The sequence below is a fragment of the Trematomus bernacchii genome, unplaced genomic scaffold (genome assembly GCF_902827165.1).
Source record: "Trematomus bernacchii unplaced genomic scaffold, fTreBer1.1, whole genome shotgun sequence".
NCBI lineage: Eukaryota > Metazoa > Chordata > Actinopteri > Perciformes > Nototheniidae > Trematomus > Trematomus bernacchii.
The window spans coordinates 1136765-1154264 of NW_022987739.1; the positions used below are offsets into that span (position 1 = coordinate 1136765).

The 17500-nt window shown below is 40.0% G+C and overlaps 1 protein-coding gene across 1 annotated transcript in view; it reads left to right on the plus strand.

Moving 5' to 3' along the window:
* Window positions 1-17500, plus strand: part of oca2 (oculocutaneous albinism II) — a 44371-nt gene that overhangs the window by 11807 nt on the left and 15064 nt on the right. The window contains exons 8-17 of the mRNA XM_034147743.1: window positions 635-788; window positions 2330-2401; window positions 2925-2990; window positions 4538-4594; window positions 6479-6603; window positions 7992-8130; window positions 9434-9566; window positions 13526-13673; window positions 14829-14886; window positions 15044-15152. Of these exons, the coding sequence (XP_034003634.1) occupies window positions 635-788; window positions 2330-2401; window positions 2925-2990; window positions 4538-4594; window positions 6479-6603; window positions 7992-8130; window positions 9434-9566; window positions 13526-13673; window positions 14829-14886; window positions 15044-15152 (1061 nt within the window). The remainder of the gene's footprint in view (window positions 1-634; window positions 789-2329; window positions 2402-2924; window positions 2991-4537; window positions 4595-6478; window positions 6604-7991; window positions 8131-9433; window positions 9567-13525; window positions 13674-14828; window positions 14887-15043; window positions 15153-17500) is intronic.

Here is a 17500-nt window from a genome sequence, read left to right on the forward strand (position 1 = left end):
ATACTGTTATTTTTGGCTGTGAATAAGAAAATATGAAGGACAGACCATCTATTTCTATTTATTTAGTTTTTTTTCCGAAAGGGGCAGGTAATATAAGATTATTTTCTTCTCCCTGCTCCTTTTCGGTCAATGGTGTGTTTATAGAGACATGTGTTGTAAATAATTGTTAAACATTCAAGTTTGAGAAACCGGCTCGAGATACACTTTTTGTTATATTCCATGGAATGCTCTTAACATCCCGATAGCAATGAATATCTTAAGTGCTTTGACAAAAAATCCATAAAAAAATGTCATCTGTGGAAGCCGTAGTACTGTAAAAAGCACGACCAATCATTTGAGCCGGCCCGGCTAAAATAACTGGATGGCCTACCTGCCTGTCAGCCTTCCATCTGTGCACAAACTCATCTCGTGCCCTCATTGGTCATGTGCGCGTTCGTGTGTGTTGGAGGGGGGCTCTGTAAGGAAGTGGCATATTTTTTCCGGCTGTGTATTTTCAAATTCTAGCGATCTCGAGCTGGTTTCTCCAAAATTACCTACCCCACCTTTAAGTTCTGCATACAATGAACGGAACAAATAAAAATGAAATGAAATAGCATCTGCCTAAAATAAAAACATGCGTATGTGTCCTGCACAGCGACACCATCGTGGTCTCGGTGCAGGCCTTCCTGCAGGAGGAGGAGGTGGTGCCGCTCTCCATGACCCACCAGGCGCTCTACGTCAACGTGGAGACGCAGGTGGCCATCGCCGCCATCATCCTCACCGGGGTCTACGTCCTCATCATCTTCGAGGTAAGTGTGATGCTACACTCCTCTAAAGATGATGAACGAGATACAATACTTATTGTATTCAGTATTGTATTCAGCAGTGGCGAGCCGTGAGCTTTATACCTAGGCCCTCTGACCCCCGGCAATTCCCTCGAAAAAAAAGAAAAAAAAAAGAGTTATTACGTCACAGCGTATACTTCAGCGGAATATCAAAACAACGGCCCAGGGTGCAAAACGCATCAATGACAGCGACCCTCTACCACACAAAACAACACCTGTGAACCCAATTTGTGTTCTTTGACATTGAAAATGATATTGCATTGTGTTTGTTACTTTCGTTGCAGTTGTATGTCTTAAGTGTAATTTGGCATGCTTTTATTTTGAAGGCGAGTTCACGCTGTTGACAGGAAGTTGTTGTTGCTATGGAAACAAGAAAAGTTTCACAGCGGGCGGATCTTGTCATAAAGTCTGCGATAATAAAACCCACCCATTTAGAGGGAAGATATGATTGGTCAATTGTACTGTCATTTGACATTACTCTCTCGTTCAGTTACTATAGCGGGCCCTCTGTTAATCGCAGAGAGGGCCAGACGAGCTTCTTTCATGTAACCCTTCACATTCAACAGAGACTGAACAGGCAGATTCGAAGGATTTATTTCTTTGGAAATTTTATTTTAAATACAATTAAATCAAGTTTTTTTTCGGTAAAACTAATGAAAAATATAACAAAAATAATATTAAAAAAATATATATTTAAAAAAAATATATATTTTTTAAATGTTTTTAAATATTATTTTTTAGAATATCTTAGGCCCTCACAGAGGGCCTAGAGGGCCCTGACGGCTCGCCACTGGTATTCAGTATACAGAGTAAACTGCAGTTTATTGCAGTGGCACGAGGATCAGCTCTTATAACTATCGCTTATCACAGATCTGAGCTTTTTAATAATGGGAAGCATCATGCTTGAGAGGAGTGATGAAGGAGCATAATCTGTAATATCCCCAGACCGTTTATAAAGCAATATCCTCCTGAAATTCTTAATTTAACGATTTTTTGCAGAGAAAAGAGGGAAAAAAACAAAAAAGGACGCACTCACCTTTCCTGTTTCTGCTCCTATAAATCAGATTTTCTTTTGGTTGGGATGTAGTATATCAACTAATCTTAATTTAATGACAAAATAAAAAATAAAACATTAGCACCTTGAGAAACATACAGGGTCATAACAAGGCCACATAAAATAAAATACCACAAAAACATAATGTAAAAAACAAAAATATATAAATAAAACAAGCTGAAGCTTTGCGTCAATTCCTATCAAATAATATCAATTATTTCAATTAATTAAAGGCAATAAATGCATTTGCATTAGTTCCAAAATTAGATGTAACTGATAATATATATTTTAACATGTTATATTTGCCTTTAGTTAGCGCATGTATTTGGACTGTAAGCGAATGATATCAAGAGATAGTGGTTGTTACTTGTTAACTTTTATCCATTGTCGCCTTGTTTGATTCAGAGGCCTTAAATAAAGTGTTAATGGTGAATATTTTTTTATGTTTCAGGTCGTTCACCGTACTCTGGCGGCCATGTTGGGATCTTTAGCAGCATTAGCCGCTCTAGCTGTCATCGGGGATGTAAGTCTCTTTTTGATCTTTAAGCTATAAAAATAAGTGTTAGGCTTAAATCCAAACAGTTTATTCTTCTAATGTATCTTTGTTTCTGTATATTCTGCACAATTTGAATCATTTTGTATTTATTAGGTGTCTTTCTCCACGTGTTTAATCGTAATGCTAAGTCTGCTAACTCTCATCTGTTAGCTTGTTGTTAGCTTTGTTTCTAATGGAGACTCTTAAATTTACAATTACAATTAACAATAAGTACAATTTGTCAAAGTGTGAGTTGTCAATCTGCCTTCATTTTTAGAAAACAAATAACAACGTCTTGAAATTAGCCAGAAAGTTATTTAGTTTAGTAGTAGTAAGTTAGCTAGCTACGCTTACTGTGTGTGAGCAAGGCCATCTTCATAATTTCCACCTGTGCTTTTCCTGCAAGTCAAATGTCAGCTTCAGATACATTTACCAAAGTATTTAGGGAAGTTTAGTACTGTAAAAAAAGTTATTGTAAATGAATTGAATGATTTGTTTATTTGTCAAACAGCGGCCCAGTCTGGTGACGGTGATGGAGTGGATCGACTACGAGACGCTGGCTCTTCTATTCGGCATGGTTAGCCTTTACAGTTCAATTATGTATTTCATTTATTTACTCTAGTGAAGGGAATTACGGCTCTTTGAAGGGAGCCGGATCTTATGGCTCCGTTCCTTTCCGAGAGCCGTTCAAAAGAGCCGTTTTAAAAAAAAGGGGTTAATAGGTTTATCTGCGAAATAATCACCAGGATAATGATTGACTGTTTTGCCAGAAATCTACTTTTACTCACAGAAAATGTATACAGTAACTTGCTACATCTCTCAGCCAAACTACTACTCAAGCAGCATGCGTTATGCCACCATCTATCTACGGCAAATTTGCATTCAGGAAAGCAAGTTCCTTTAAAGGCGAGTGGATTTATGGCAGGCAGGGAACCAACGATAAAAAGAACGGCTCTCGCCAAGTACGACTCGGTTCCCTTCGTTTGTACCAAAGAGCCGTTCAAAATAATCAGATCGTTCGCGAACGTAACATCACTAATTTACTCATCGAAAGTCCTCTTTCTAAAGCCGTTTTAGATACCACTTTTGATTGCAATTTGAAAATAAAAAAGCTTTTCTCCTACAGTAATGGCCATTAGATTTCAATGCTTCTCTTATAGAAATGATAGTGCAAGTATCAGGGTTTTGTCTAAACCAGGTAACAAGGGCTTTGCACCCTCTTACTTTTGGCGTGCACCCTCATACCAAAATGCAGATTTTCCCCGTAACATTTTAAAGTGATGCCAGAATACAATATTTCTGTTCATCAAAAACTGTATAATAACTAAACAAATATGAGAATCGTGTCAAACAGACCTTCAGACGACAGAGACAGCTTTGTTTTTACGGAGCTCCGACATCGTTTTGTTGTTCACGTCCGCGGCGCCATCTTGTATTACGGGCGTCATGTTCTCGAGATAATCTATGTATATAAATACAAGATCAGCGCCACAGTATTGCCCTCATACTATATCTTTCTAGAAAAACCCCATTGAAAACAATATCTTAAAGGTCACATATTATGCAAAATCCACTTCTTCATGTCTCTTCTTCATCAACATGTGTCCCCTCTTCTTCATGTCTCTTCTACATCAACATGTGTCCCCTCTGTGTAAAGAGATTCTGAAAGTTTCAGGAAAAAATATTCTCTCTCTTTTTGTCCTGATCCATTTATATAAAAACCTGTCTGAAAATGAGCTGATCAGATTTTGGCCACTTTATAATGTCATAACGATTTTTTGGCTTGTGTAACCATTAGCCAATCACCAACCAAGGTAACCCCCCCCCCCCCCCCCCCCCCCCCCCCCCGACTCTCCTCCTAGATTTCGAGCCAAACACTTCAGAGACATGTTTTGTATATATCTGAAACCTATAATATACAGTATTGACGAAAAACAGTATAATAGGGGACCTTTAAAGTCCTTAAGATTGGGGTCATCTTTCTGACTGAATGTGAGCACCATCTTGTTTTTTGTGAGGACAATTTAAACCATATATTAGAGTGGCCTACTGTATAATCTTATTGCATAATGATAAGTGTTTTACTTAATTAATGTATTTATTTTAAACAAATGTGTCTTCCAGATGGTGCTGGTGGCCATTTTCTCCGATACGGGCTTCTTTGATTACTGCGCTGTGAAGGTGAGTTTTCTTTCAGGAAATAAAGGTGTGACGTTTTGAACATAAAGGTCAGGTATTATATTTATATTAGTTATATATATATACATATTATCTGCATGTGGCATACTGAGTGACAGGTCTATGGAAGCAGCTGCCCCCTGTCTTTGAGCTATTCCTGAAATCAGCGCTGACACATGACAAGGCTGCAGATTTGATGTTGATTTATTTGACATGAGCAGGATTTAGGACGACCTTATAATAATATCCAACCTGCTTTGATGCTTTTCTTTACATCCTGAATCAAAACTCAGCACTATAATAGTCTGAGAGAAGTGATGTTAGCTTTGTTTAGAGGCAAAGATCACAAAACTGGGCCATTTTAGTATTTCTCATCTAGAAAAGACAGTCTCACACTTACAGGCAGGCGAGCTATTCGTCCGTGTCAGTGCTGTTTATCAGGAAGTGCTTTACTGTATAAAGTAGTTCAGTCAGACAACTCACGTGTTTCTTAATATGTTTATAAGAAGCAGCATATAGTTTGAGTTTGGCGTCTAGGCTCGGGCCTCATCACTCCACAGATTTACAAAGAACATTGAGTGATGATTAGATAACGGATGCTGGGGTGGAAGCTGGGGTGGAGCTGGGGTGGTGGTGGGGCAGGCGAGCAGCAGCAACATGAAACACAGCAGCAGGAACATGAACGTAGCAATAGCAAGTGAACACAGCAGCAGCAGCATTAAGGAGGCAGAGGCAGGAAGACCTGGCAGCTTAAATAGAGCGGCATGTTTAGGAGAATGTGTTTGGTTGGTTGTAAGAGGGACGAGGTGCGTCACGTGTTAATGTATCATTGGTGCTCGAGTTGACTGCCTGAACTCGCTCGCAGGCTTCGCCCCATTTATTTTTATGAAAATGCATTTATTATGGAAGTGGTTACGGATAGTTTATGAGACAATGGTCCCCTGGGCACAGATATGTAAAGGGCCCGCCACCCTTATTATGAAAAGAGCCAAAGATTCAAAGAGACAATTATTTGGTCTTTTTGTAGAGGTTTTGCATCTCTTCGGGGTCTTTCTGTTTGTGCTTTATTAATGTATTTATTTATTTCTTGTGTCTCTCCGGGTCATGTTGTGTCTTCTGGTGTTCATTCTGTGTCTCTTTCGGGTCATAATGATCTTTTTGAAGAGGTTTTTGTATCTCTGTATGGTTATTTTGTGTCTGTTTTCTTGTTGTGTCTCCTGATGCCAATTTGTTGTCTCTTTTGGGTCCTCCTGATCTTTTTGTGTCTCTTTTTGTTGGATTTGTACTTTTCACGTTTCCTTTGAATCTCTTTGTGAACTTGCCGTGTCTCTCGTGTCTCCTGATGTTATTTTTGTGTCTCTTCAACTTTTACAAATCTTTTATGCATCTCTTCGTGGTCTTTTGGTGACTCTTATGGGTCATTATGATCTTTTTGCCTCGCTGGGGGGTCTTTTAAGTATCTGCTTATGCTTACATTTTGTTTATTTTGTTCGTTTTGAATCACTTTTTGCTTGCCTTTTATCTATTTGGGTTTCTTTTTAATATCTTTGTGAACTTCTTGTGTATCTTTGTGGTTGTGTTGTGTCTCCTGATGTTACTTTTGTGTCTCTTTGTAGACATTTTGAGTCTCTTTATGACTTTCCACAACAAGAAATGTTAGCAGTAACTTCAAACAAAGAAACAGGCCCAGTGGGGAGTTATGTGTAAATCCATTTTATACGGCTAATTGTGAAATGTACCTCTTTTAGCTCTATAGAAGTGTTAGCATTCAGGCACTTATTTAATAGACACTTCACTTTTACTCAATGAAGTGAATCAACACATCTGCTTATTGTGTTTGCTTATTTTATATTAACATTGACTGGTTATTAAACCCCCTCTCTGCAGGCGTACCAGTTATCCAGAGGACGAGTTTGGCCGATGATCATCATCCTCTGTCTCATCGCTGCCATCCTCTCTGCGTTTCTGGACAACGTGACGACCATGATGCTCTTTACTCCGGTCACCATCAGGTACAGTGAAGACATTTTACATTTGAATCCCTCTACAGTACATCTCCATCATACCTTAGATCAGTGCTTCTCAAAGTGTGGTCCGCGGACCGCTGGTGGTCCGTGAGCGCCCCCTAGTGGTCCGTGAGTATATTGGTACAATTTCACATTTGAAATAAATAAATAAATGTAAGTTTTCCGCACTCTCGCGGGAATATCTCCGCAATGGAGCGAGCTTAAGTTTAGAGTTTACCATTTTCAGGCGATTTGTAATCTGTTCTAGAAAAACGATGTGATTTTGGATATTTGTGGAGTTAGGTGGTCCGCGAGTGTTTTTTTTATCTATATGCCTCCTACCTGAATCTGCTTTATGGTTTCCACTTTCTTTGGTTTATTTGTTCTGTTTTTAATTCAGCAGGTGAACCTATATGTTCATAAAATAGTGTGTGTGAGCTTAAAGGTAGGGTAGGTAAGTTTGAGAAACTGGCTCGAGATCGCTAGAATTTGAAAATACACAACCGGAGAAAATCTGCCACTTCCTTACAGAGCCCCTCCTCCAACACACACGAACGCGCACATGACCAATGAGGGCACGAGATAAGTTTGTGCACAGATGGAAGGCTGACAGGCAGGTAGGCCATCCAGTTATTTTAGCCGGGCCGGCTGATTGGTCGTACTTTTTACAGTACTACAGCTTCCACAGATGACATTTTTTTTATGGATTTTTTGTCAAAGCACTTAAGATATTCATTGCTATCGGGATGTTAAGAGCATTCCATGGAATATAACAAAAAGTGTATCTCGAGCCGGTTTCTCAAACTTACCTACCCTACCTTTAACGGTGTGTATTAAACCAAAACGGATCATTTTCTGTCAGCTCTGATTTTATTTCTGCTTTTTTAAACTGTAGTGTGTGCTCATTGATATTTATTTTCTCTTGTAATTATTTGCATGTCATATTGATGATATCCCAAAGAAACGCAGGTTATATTACTTCTATATTGTGATACTCAGATTAGGTTACATTTCTAAAGTAACCCTGCTTTCATTTTAGTAATAGTCTGAATACATTAAAGCCCCAGGAAACACACAAAAACAGAGGCTATAATTTCCTGTAGATGTACAAATGATCTGTTTGTGCGTCCCACCTCCTCTTTATCACTGCCTCTATTGTCAGCCACAGTGAACCTTTATTAAAATCTCAAAATTGCTTTAGCTGCCTGCAAAAAATAGATGATATTGAAGTTAAACTAGACCCCCGATACTAACGACACAGATGCAGTCTCTCAGGGTTGACATCCTGCATGTTAAAGAACCAGCGCTTATTATTCCAATATCCTTTTTTATATTTATTTAGCTGTAATCTAATCGTGTCTAAAGGGCTTTTGTGTCTCTATCTGATGGTGCAGGTTGTGCGAGGTGCTTAATCTGGACCCCAGACATGTCCTGATTGCAGAAATAATCTTCACCAACATTGGGGGGGCCGCCACAGCTGTCGGAGACCCGCCCAACGTCATCATCGTGTCCAATCAGGCGCTGCGGAGAGAGGTATGCACCGTCAAAACCTGTGATAATACATTGTGAGAGAGGAGAGGGTGTGATCTGACACCTGAAACATAATAACGGATTAATAATGATAACGAGATGAAGAGAAAATCCACTTTTTGAGATGTACAGATGACGCAGCTCTGACACGTCATCAGAAATGTTTTCAAGTCATTTTTATTCTTGGCTTTTTTTTTGCTTTGGTGTTAATCAATAATTCTAAAAGGTGGTGATTTTGGAATTGAGCACAAATATACAGTCTCTTTCTCTGAACTCTCTCTGTGTACTCTGGTATTTGAGTTCTTTTTAATATTTATGTAAACATTGGAGTCAAGAAGTTAAAGTAAAAATGTGCGACAAAAAGGTTTAAAAAATAAAACAGAATTCAAAATATTAATACAAACATGAAAAAGTAGTCATTTGCAAAAAAGAGTAAATAGAATAATTTTTTGAATACAAACAAAATTTGCTAAAGAAAGATAGAAATTAAACTAAATGGGAAACAAAATATTTATATAAACATAAAAAGTAAACGTAAAAATTGTGCAATAAAAAGGTTAAAACAAAATCAAATAGAAATGTGTAGTGAAAACATAAAAAAATAGAACAATAGTATAATATTTAAAGTACGAAGTCAAAGTGACAATATGCACTTTCTCCTGTCTCATGTTTCCTATAGAGGTCACTATTAACCACTTTTCATATTACTGAATATCTGCGGTTCAAGTATTTATTCTGTTAAGTACATTACATTACATGTCATTTGTTAGACGCTTTTATCCAAAGCGACTTACATACATTCAGTGCTGTGGACAATCCCCACAGGAGCAATTTTGGGTGAAGTGTCTTGCCCAGGGACACAACGACATGCTGACTGCAGTGGGACTCGAACTTGCTACCCCCTGATTCGAAGTCCAGCACTCTATCCACAGAGCCACAGCCGCTCGTAAAATAAATAAAGACTTTATGAAACAATCACCCTAACATCTTCAGGTTCAGATTATTAGCTTCTACAAAACTTGAAGTCATTTAAGATACGAAATTGGCCATTACACATTACGAGTACTTTTGGTGCTTTAAGAGAATTTGAATCCAACACTTGTATTCTTATTAAAGTACGATTCTAAATGTATTTTTATAATTTGACATGGTCTTATAGAGTATTTCTTCCTCGCTAAATGTACATTTCTGCAGAAGCATTGATGATCTTTGTGTCCGAGCTTCTGCAGAACGCTCTGCACTAACTAATCTGAATGAAATCTCCAGAGATGCTGTTTATGTCTGACACACTTTTTCTCTCTTGCAGGGGATTGATTTTGCCAGCTTCACAGGCTACATGTCCCTGGGAATAGTCATCGTCCTCTTCTCCTCATTTCCTATGCTGCGGATGCTCTACTCGAACAAAAAGCTCTACAACAAAGAGTCCATTGAGATAGTGGGTGAGTTCACGCTGTCACTGCGCTGAAATGTGAAGAGTAAGGTGCTCTGGAAGTGGCAGAAGCTAAAAATCAATTTGCTTTTGATTATGAGATGGAGGTGTCTTAACCCCCCGCACTGCAGAAACTCACCTCCTCAGGCGATGCAATGACCTCATAGAAACGTCATTATACACATTATTATATCCTGCGCCCTCTAACCCCAACACTTGATGTATATTGCTCACTGAATTAAAGAGCTCCCCCCCCCCTGTGTGTGTCGCAGGTAATTGTAGTATTGCTTCACATTGTCCTCATTGTGATGGAAATTCTCTTTTGAGCAATTATACTGGAAAGAGCCTGCAGGAAGCTGCTGTTTCACTCCTAAAGGTTTATTAAAGAGGCCCCGTTGTGCTTTCCTGTGGTGTGTTATATAGGTTTTTGTGCATATAAATGGTCTGCAAGACTAAGGCGCCGTTTACACGAGGAGAAAACTGCTTGTATCTGCATAGTTTCGCGTGCGTATAGCCCTATTATTTACACGAGGCCGATAGAAACTGACCCCACAAACAATAACGGGTCCCAAGGTGGATAGATTTGCAAACGAAACGCTCTGGGGGGTCAACCGAGTCCGTGTAATCACCTCTATACGAATATTTCCTGAAAAAATAGCGATAGCCCCGCCTCTCCCCACCTCTCCTGCTCACTGCTGTAGCAACTATCAAAAATAGCTGTGTTAATTAAACGCACAAGGGGTTCTTGAATGAAATAATATTATAAAAGGCAAACCAGAATTGTTAACGCCCAATATACTCCTTAAACAAAATAAACAGAGTCAGATTTCATGCATTGATCCATTATATTGACAAAGGAGCATCTCACCCGGTGTTTGTAGAGAATATCTCTCTCTTTCTGAGCCGTCCTCTCCACGGAGACGTGCTTCTTGGTCGGGATGCAATATCCACAGATTCGGTTTCTTTCAGTTTCAGTTTCAGTTTCGGGGCTTAAACAGAAGGGTAGCCATGGCAACATTGCAGCGGGGCTGCTCGGGTTGCTCTTCTTCGCGGCTTTTGGTGTATTTTGGCGGAAGTTACAGCGCCACTTACAGTCCCGGCATATGTACTACAGCGTTTCCAGCGGCCTCGTTTGAACAGACACGTTAAATGAATCAAATGCATGTGAACGGAAGACTTTTTTGAATACGCATACTGTGCATAAACGCAAACGGTCCCGTGTGAGAGGGGCCTAAAATCCCCAATAGGCGCTTTCACACCGGAGTACTTTTCCCACTTTAGTTCCGATATAGTTCAGAAAATGTGCGTTCGCACCAAAAATATCCGGAACTAGAACTTAGTTCATCAGAACCTTTTTACCCCCTTTTCCGTCCCTGCTAGAGAGCAGGTACTTTCATGGGAGAAAAGGGTTCCTATTTCTGATTGGCTGGGCGGATTGCAAACCACCCCCCCGTAAAACTCCCAAAAAGTTTTGTGAAGCCGCCATTTTCTTTTCTTCGCATTAACATTAGCATTAGCATTAGCCCAGCGCACAAACGCAGAGAGAATAACTTATGGCAACACAAAATAAAACATGGGAGCGGTGGAGATGAGGAGGTGTCGGTGTTTCTGGCGATTTACTCGGAAGGCTTCGGAGTCCCAGCAGATTCTACTGAAGCCAGTCCCCAACTCCGGGGACTTCTGGCCGGGGACTTTGGGCGGCAGTATACGCCGTGAAGTTGTTTGCGGCCTGCCAGTAAACCCAAAGCAGAAGAAGAAGAAGTGATGTCAGTGGCTTAATTTGCCTAATCCTCCTCCAGGGACTTATTCCGGTGTGAACGCGATGAACTAAAGAGTTCTGATGAACTAAGTTCTGATGAACTATTGTGGGAAAAGTACTTGGTGTGAAAGCGCCTATTGTCCTTCCATCCAAACGCCTCCATTGGACTCCTTTGTTTACTTCAGTAACATAGTGACATCACTATTTAACACTCGCGCTCCTATTGGCTGGCGCTCCAACACATTGTGCGTGACAGGCTAAGGGGTGGGACATCTCTAAGCGGTTTACCAATCTCAACAGAGCCGGCCAGCTAACCAATCAGAGCAGACTGGGCTCTGGTTTCAGACAGAGGGTGAAAAGAGCTGCTGCAGCACAGGCAGTATGAGAAAAATAAAGAGCTTTTTGAACATTAAAGCATGGAGACATGTCCCAGTAGAGACACTAAATAATATGAACCTGAAAATAAACAGAATAGGGCCTCTTTAAAAAGCTAGACCGAGTATGCAGTCAGATTTAATGCCACCTTCTATTCAACAAGCTGTTCTCGACTATGCCTACAACACCCCGGGGATTTAGATAATGGGCAAAGCAGTAAAACAGGGATATTCCTGTAAGAATTGATTAGCCAGAAATACAAACACCTCTCAGCAGTGTTTACCTATACTCGTGCAGAGAGACGCTCAGCAGGGGATCATTTAAACAGAGACCCCCCCCTCTCCCCAATCACTGCTCACATTTAAAAAGAGAGAGAGGAACTGTTGGGAGCTTTGTGTCCCACTGAGCTCCATGCAAACTGAAGGGAGTCCCTGCCAATCTGTCAAATGTAACCCTGTGGAGGTTCCTCCTCTCCCTCTAACCTGGCCTAACAGATAAAGGTCAAACAGAATGTAAATATATATGTTTTATATTAGCTAATAATCCGATCTGACTTGACGCCTTTTTTTTTTATCCCAGGGGTAATTGAGTTTTGTAACACAGGTTAATAAAAAAAAAATATATATAGTAAAATATCTAATTAAAGAAATAATAAAATAAAATGTAAATATTTATACAAACATAAGAAGTTGTAGTAAAATAACTAATTAAAGAAACAATAAAATAGAATAAAGAAGATATATACATGTATATAAACGACGTTAAGGTACAAATGTGCACATTGTACTACAACATATGTATAAATGTGTCTGTTGATTGTGTATATATAGGAGATAGATATTTTTATAGATATTTTTATATATATTTTTATTTTTGTATTCGGGATTGTGGGAAACGGTATTTCGAACACCAAAAAGATCTGGAACTAGAACTTTTTTTTTTTGCGAACCTTTTCACCGCTTTTCAGTCCCTGTACTTTCCTGGGGAGGAAAAGGTTCCAATTTCTGATTGGCTGGGCGAATTGCAAACCACGCCCCGTAAAACTCCGAAAGGTTTTGTGAAGCCGCCATTTTATTTGCTAGCATTAGCATTATTAGCATTAGCCCCGCGCACAAACGCAGAGAGACTAACTTAAGGCAACACAAAATAAAACGTGGGAGCGGTGGAGATGAGGAGGTGTCGGCGTTCTGGCGATTTACCCGGGACTTCGGGTGGCAGTATACGCCGTGAAGTTGTTTGCGGCCTGCCAGTAAACCCAAAGCAGAAGAAGAAGAAGTGACGTCAGCGGCTTCATTTGCTTAATCTTCCCTCAGGGACTTATTCCGGTGTGAACGCGATTTACTAGATAGTTCAGGAATTAAAGAGTTCCGGGGAATTATGTTCCGGGGACTATTCCTGGGAAAAGTACTTGGTGTGAAAGCGCCTATAAAGAAACATATTTTAAAATGTAATTTAAAAACACTAATTTAAAAGCAAAGATAATAAAACATGAATAACAAAGGCACATGAATTAAAGTTACAGTGCAGTGTGAGATACACACATCTGAAATGTTTAGGTCTGACTCTCAATCATTGACCTCACTTTCTTTCTACTTTCTTTTTTAACTTATCTTTTAGTTATTTCATGCTAAACGAACCCCCCTTTGGAAAATTCTAATCTCCAACCCAATGTTCCGAAAATTCAACGGATCCTGGCCATATTTGTGTAGCATATAAAATGTATTTGCTCCCAGATATTCATGTGGCTTGCTAGTTTTGGACCCCATCTGCAACCACCTACTTGAGTAAAGTTACTTTCCGCCACTGACAGGAGGCTTTTTGTTTTGTACCTGCAGAGCTGAAGCATGAGATCCTGGTGTGGCGTCAGACGGCGCAGCGTATCAACCCCGCGAGCCGCGAGGAGACGGCGGTGAAATGCCTCCTGATGCAAAAAGTGCTCAACCTGGAGAGTCTACTGCGCAAGATGATGCACACCTTCCAAAGGTTAAAAGAAAACACAAAACATACATCTGTCATTCTCCAGGATATTTGCATCACCGCTCACAGAAACACATTTCGTTATTTTCTTTTATGTTCAACGATGATATCATTTTCTTGTTGTTGCCAGAGATACACATCCTTTACTCAAGTAGAAGTACAGATACTCATGTTTAAAAATACTCTGGTAAAAGTAGAAGTACTGACTAAACTTCTTTACTCAAGTAAAAGTAAAGAAGTATGGGCTTTGAAATGTACTTAAGTAAAAAGTACCCATAACTCCCAGCTGCTTTAAAGAGTACCTGACCTCCCTTTATATTAATAGAACCATAATGTCATTGTTAGCTAATGAATGTTTCCATGCTGAACAACGGCAACATGACAACGTTTTCATTGGTCCCTCTTCTTTAGAGAAGACCAGGAAATGATGGATACACGGATCGTGTTCAAATCAATAGGCACGCAATGACTCTAAATAATAATGATTACGCCACCAGACACACATTCAAACTAAAGGAACCAGCCTGTTTGGAAAATGTAAGAAGTAGAAAGTACAGGTATTTGTGTTCAAAATGTAAGAAGTAAAAGTAAAAAGTATTCAGAAAAATAAGTAGTGGAGTAAAGTACTGATACCAGAAAAATGTACTCAAGTACAATAATGAAGTATTTGTACTCTGCACTGCTTCCCACCTCTGGTTGTTGCCTATAGTCTCGATAAAGACATTCACTATTAACCACAGAATTCAGTATTTATAATAGTATTTTTGGTGACCCCTTGCTACATCTAATGAATGCTTAAGAATGAACATTTAGCTGAGTTTATTTATAAAAACCCGACATTGTATTTTGCAATTGAATGTTTGGTCAAAAACAACTGAGGGAGGACAAGCAAAGGAAGTCCAAGAATAATCCATATTATCCAAATGACACACATAGTAATTATGGCACAAATACCATATACAACACTGGGAATTATGGGCAACAAACAACTAAAAACAGCACACCATTCATTATGTATTCATAAACAGCTGCTAGAGGCACAGTGTTTCACATCTTAATACGATTTCAAAAGCCTTAAGACAGGGATTAGTCCAGAATGCAATGTATTTTTGTGCCTTAAACACTACAATATGAGTTTAACATGTTTCCTGTGTCCGACAGAGAAATTGCTCAGGAGGATAAGAACTGGGAGCAGAATATTCAGGAACTGCAGAAGAAGGTAAGCGTTTATTCTTCCCCTTCAGACTCTGTGACGATGTTATCTCCATAATGAAGCTGGCCTTGTTCTCTTGACACAAAAACAATCAGTTGTGCGATAAAAACTTGAAAAGCTTCTCCCCTGTTCAGACAGAATATGTATTTGTTCTGGTCCACAGCACAGAATAAGAGACAAGGTTCTGCTGGTGAAGTGTGTGTTCGTCCTCACGGTGGTGATCTTCATGTTCTTCCTCAACTCCTTTGTTCCCAGCATTCATCTGGAGCTCGGTAAGTGCACGATTATTATAGCTTCTGTCATGTAATTATGAAACACAGCTTCCTCTGTTCTTGCATTACAAATGAGCCCCAAATAATTACATGGATACTGATCTGCATTTAGACCCAACACTTTACATCGATGTGATGCAATTACAATGGTGATGAATGGTGTAACAGCAAAATTATAATATGCACTTTTGACCAGAATTTAAGTCTCTTTTGTTACACAATGAAAAGCAGAATTGCAGCCCCTTCATCACCTGCAAATAGTTTTCTGCCACACTATCTCAAGGTCTGATCACAAAATATATTGTGGTCATGATAGTGCAAACTCGAACAAGCCTTGCAGCTGAGTGCAAAATGTGTTTTTGTGTCTGATTGCTATTATCCATGTGGCAAAGTAGTGAGAGAAGGAGAGAAAAATAAATGTTACAGGCTCAGAGTGCAACAGGTGTTGACTGACGAGGTGCAGAGACATCTAGGGAGAACTTACGGTAGAGAAAACGTCTCAAATTGACCTTAAGGATGCTGTTACAGATGAGAAAATGTGATAAAGTGCCCTCTAAGTTGCTCTTCCAGTCGAGAAAACATGATAAAGTCAAATTGTGGTTCCCTTCCAGAAACATAATAACGTATGCTAGGGTGTCCTTTGAGTGGAGAAAACATGAATAAGTTCCCTACCGGGTTCCCTTCCAGTGGAGAAAGTGCAATTGGGGTGGTGATAAAACTGGGAAAATATAATGCTGTGTCATCTAGGCCAGGGGTTTTCAAAGTGTGGGAAGGTGAGCCTTCCCTCAGAGAACATAAGAACAGCCGCACCCCCCCTCCCAATTATTATTGCTATTGTTATTATTATTGTTGCTATAATGCAGGCGTATTATTATCCAGTGGAATGCCCTTACCTACTGGCCTAGTTAAATCAAAGTGGTTACTTTTTTTTGGCTGGGCAGTGTTTTACACACCGTCTTATTTGACTTTCTCAGGACTTAAAACTGTTTTTTGGGGGCAGACCCCCACAAAGAAAAAAATATATTTACCCACGTAAGGTCATCATCTTAACAGTTGTTTATGCTCATCGAGTCATCCGTGAGCAGAGCATCAAGTTGGCATGCCTATTACAGCTGAATGCGGCGATTACCATCTTGTTCAGCAATTCAATGCTCAGCGCAGCTACACTGACAGTCTCTTCTCTGTCATTGTAGACCGCAAATACCTCATTCCTTCCGTCTACTTGGGTCCGAATGCTTCTCGTTTTGCGCCGTCCCGCCAATCACATTTCCTCGCTCGCGCAAGGGCCGGGGGAGGGGTTACAAGGCTCGCGTCTTGTGCTGCATTCACTTGCACTCGGACATTAGGGATTTTCTCTCATAAATGTCCGATGAGCCACAACTTTTATTTCAAAACAAAGCTGCTAACTGGAGTGCTAGCTGGGGTGGCAAGGCTATTTTTAGGGTGGCAGTTGCCACCCCATGCCACCCTGGTAGATCCGCCCCTGCTTGACCGGTACTTGCTTTTGATCAAAGTCAATGCGGAAAACCCGCACTCACACAGGTAGGCGGAGGTGAAGGGAATGAGCACTTTTACAGCCTTTTTGGCGAGGTGGGGGAACTCGGTCTCCACAGACAGCCAAAAGTGTGCAAGTGACACTAAAAATCGATCCATGTTGCCGCTCACATTTTCATTTCATTTCAAACCTTTATTTAACCAGATTGTTCCCTTGAGATCATAGATCTCTTTTTCAAGGGAGACCTGCAGCAAATAGGTTCCACATGAAACATTAAACAACATAAAACAATAAAGGACATCATACAACATATTTACAGGCTACATTTACATATCGACATCTACAAATACCCATAGTTTCAATGAGCATTTCACTTAGACTAGCTTTAAAAACATGCAGAGCATAAAGTTAGCTGAAGTTAATTAGCTAGATTTCACTGTTTCTCGCTATTTTTTTCTCACGCTGCGCCTCCCCTGTAGCTCTTCAAAGTATGAGGCGCGCCTCCCCTCACACTTTGAAAACCGCTGATCTAGGCTATCCTACAAGCTTGAAAAGGTATTACACACTGCTGTCCTTTTTATTTTTCCTCCCTGCCTCTCAGACAGCCTGAATACGCCACTGATTCAGCTGATTTTTCCGCCTGGACAATAACAAGACATCTAAATCCTGCTTGCATATTTTGTGCATGTTAGTAATTGCAGACCTGTTGGTGAGGTGGAGGGTTATCTCTTGTCAGCCTGACACAGCGATGTCTCTGATGTGCACTCGGTGGATGACCCTAACAGCATCTCATTAATGGTAACACTTACTCTAAATGAAGATGGCTGTCATCTCCCCGCTCGCTGTGAGGACA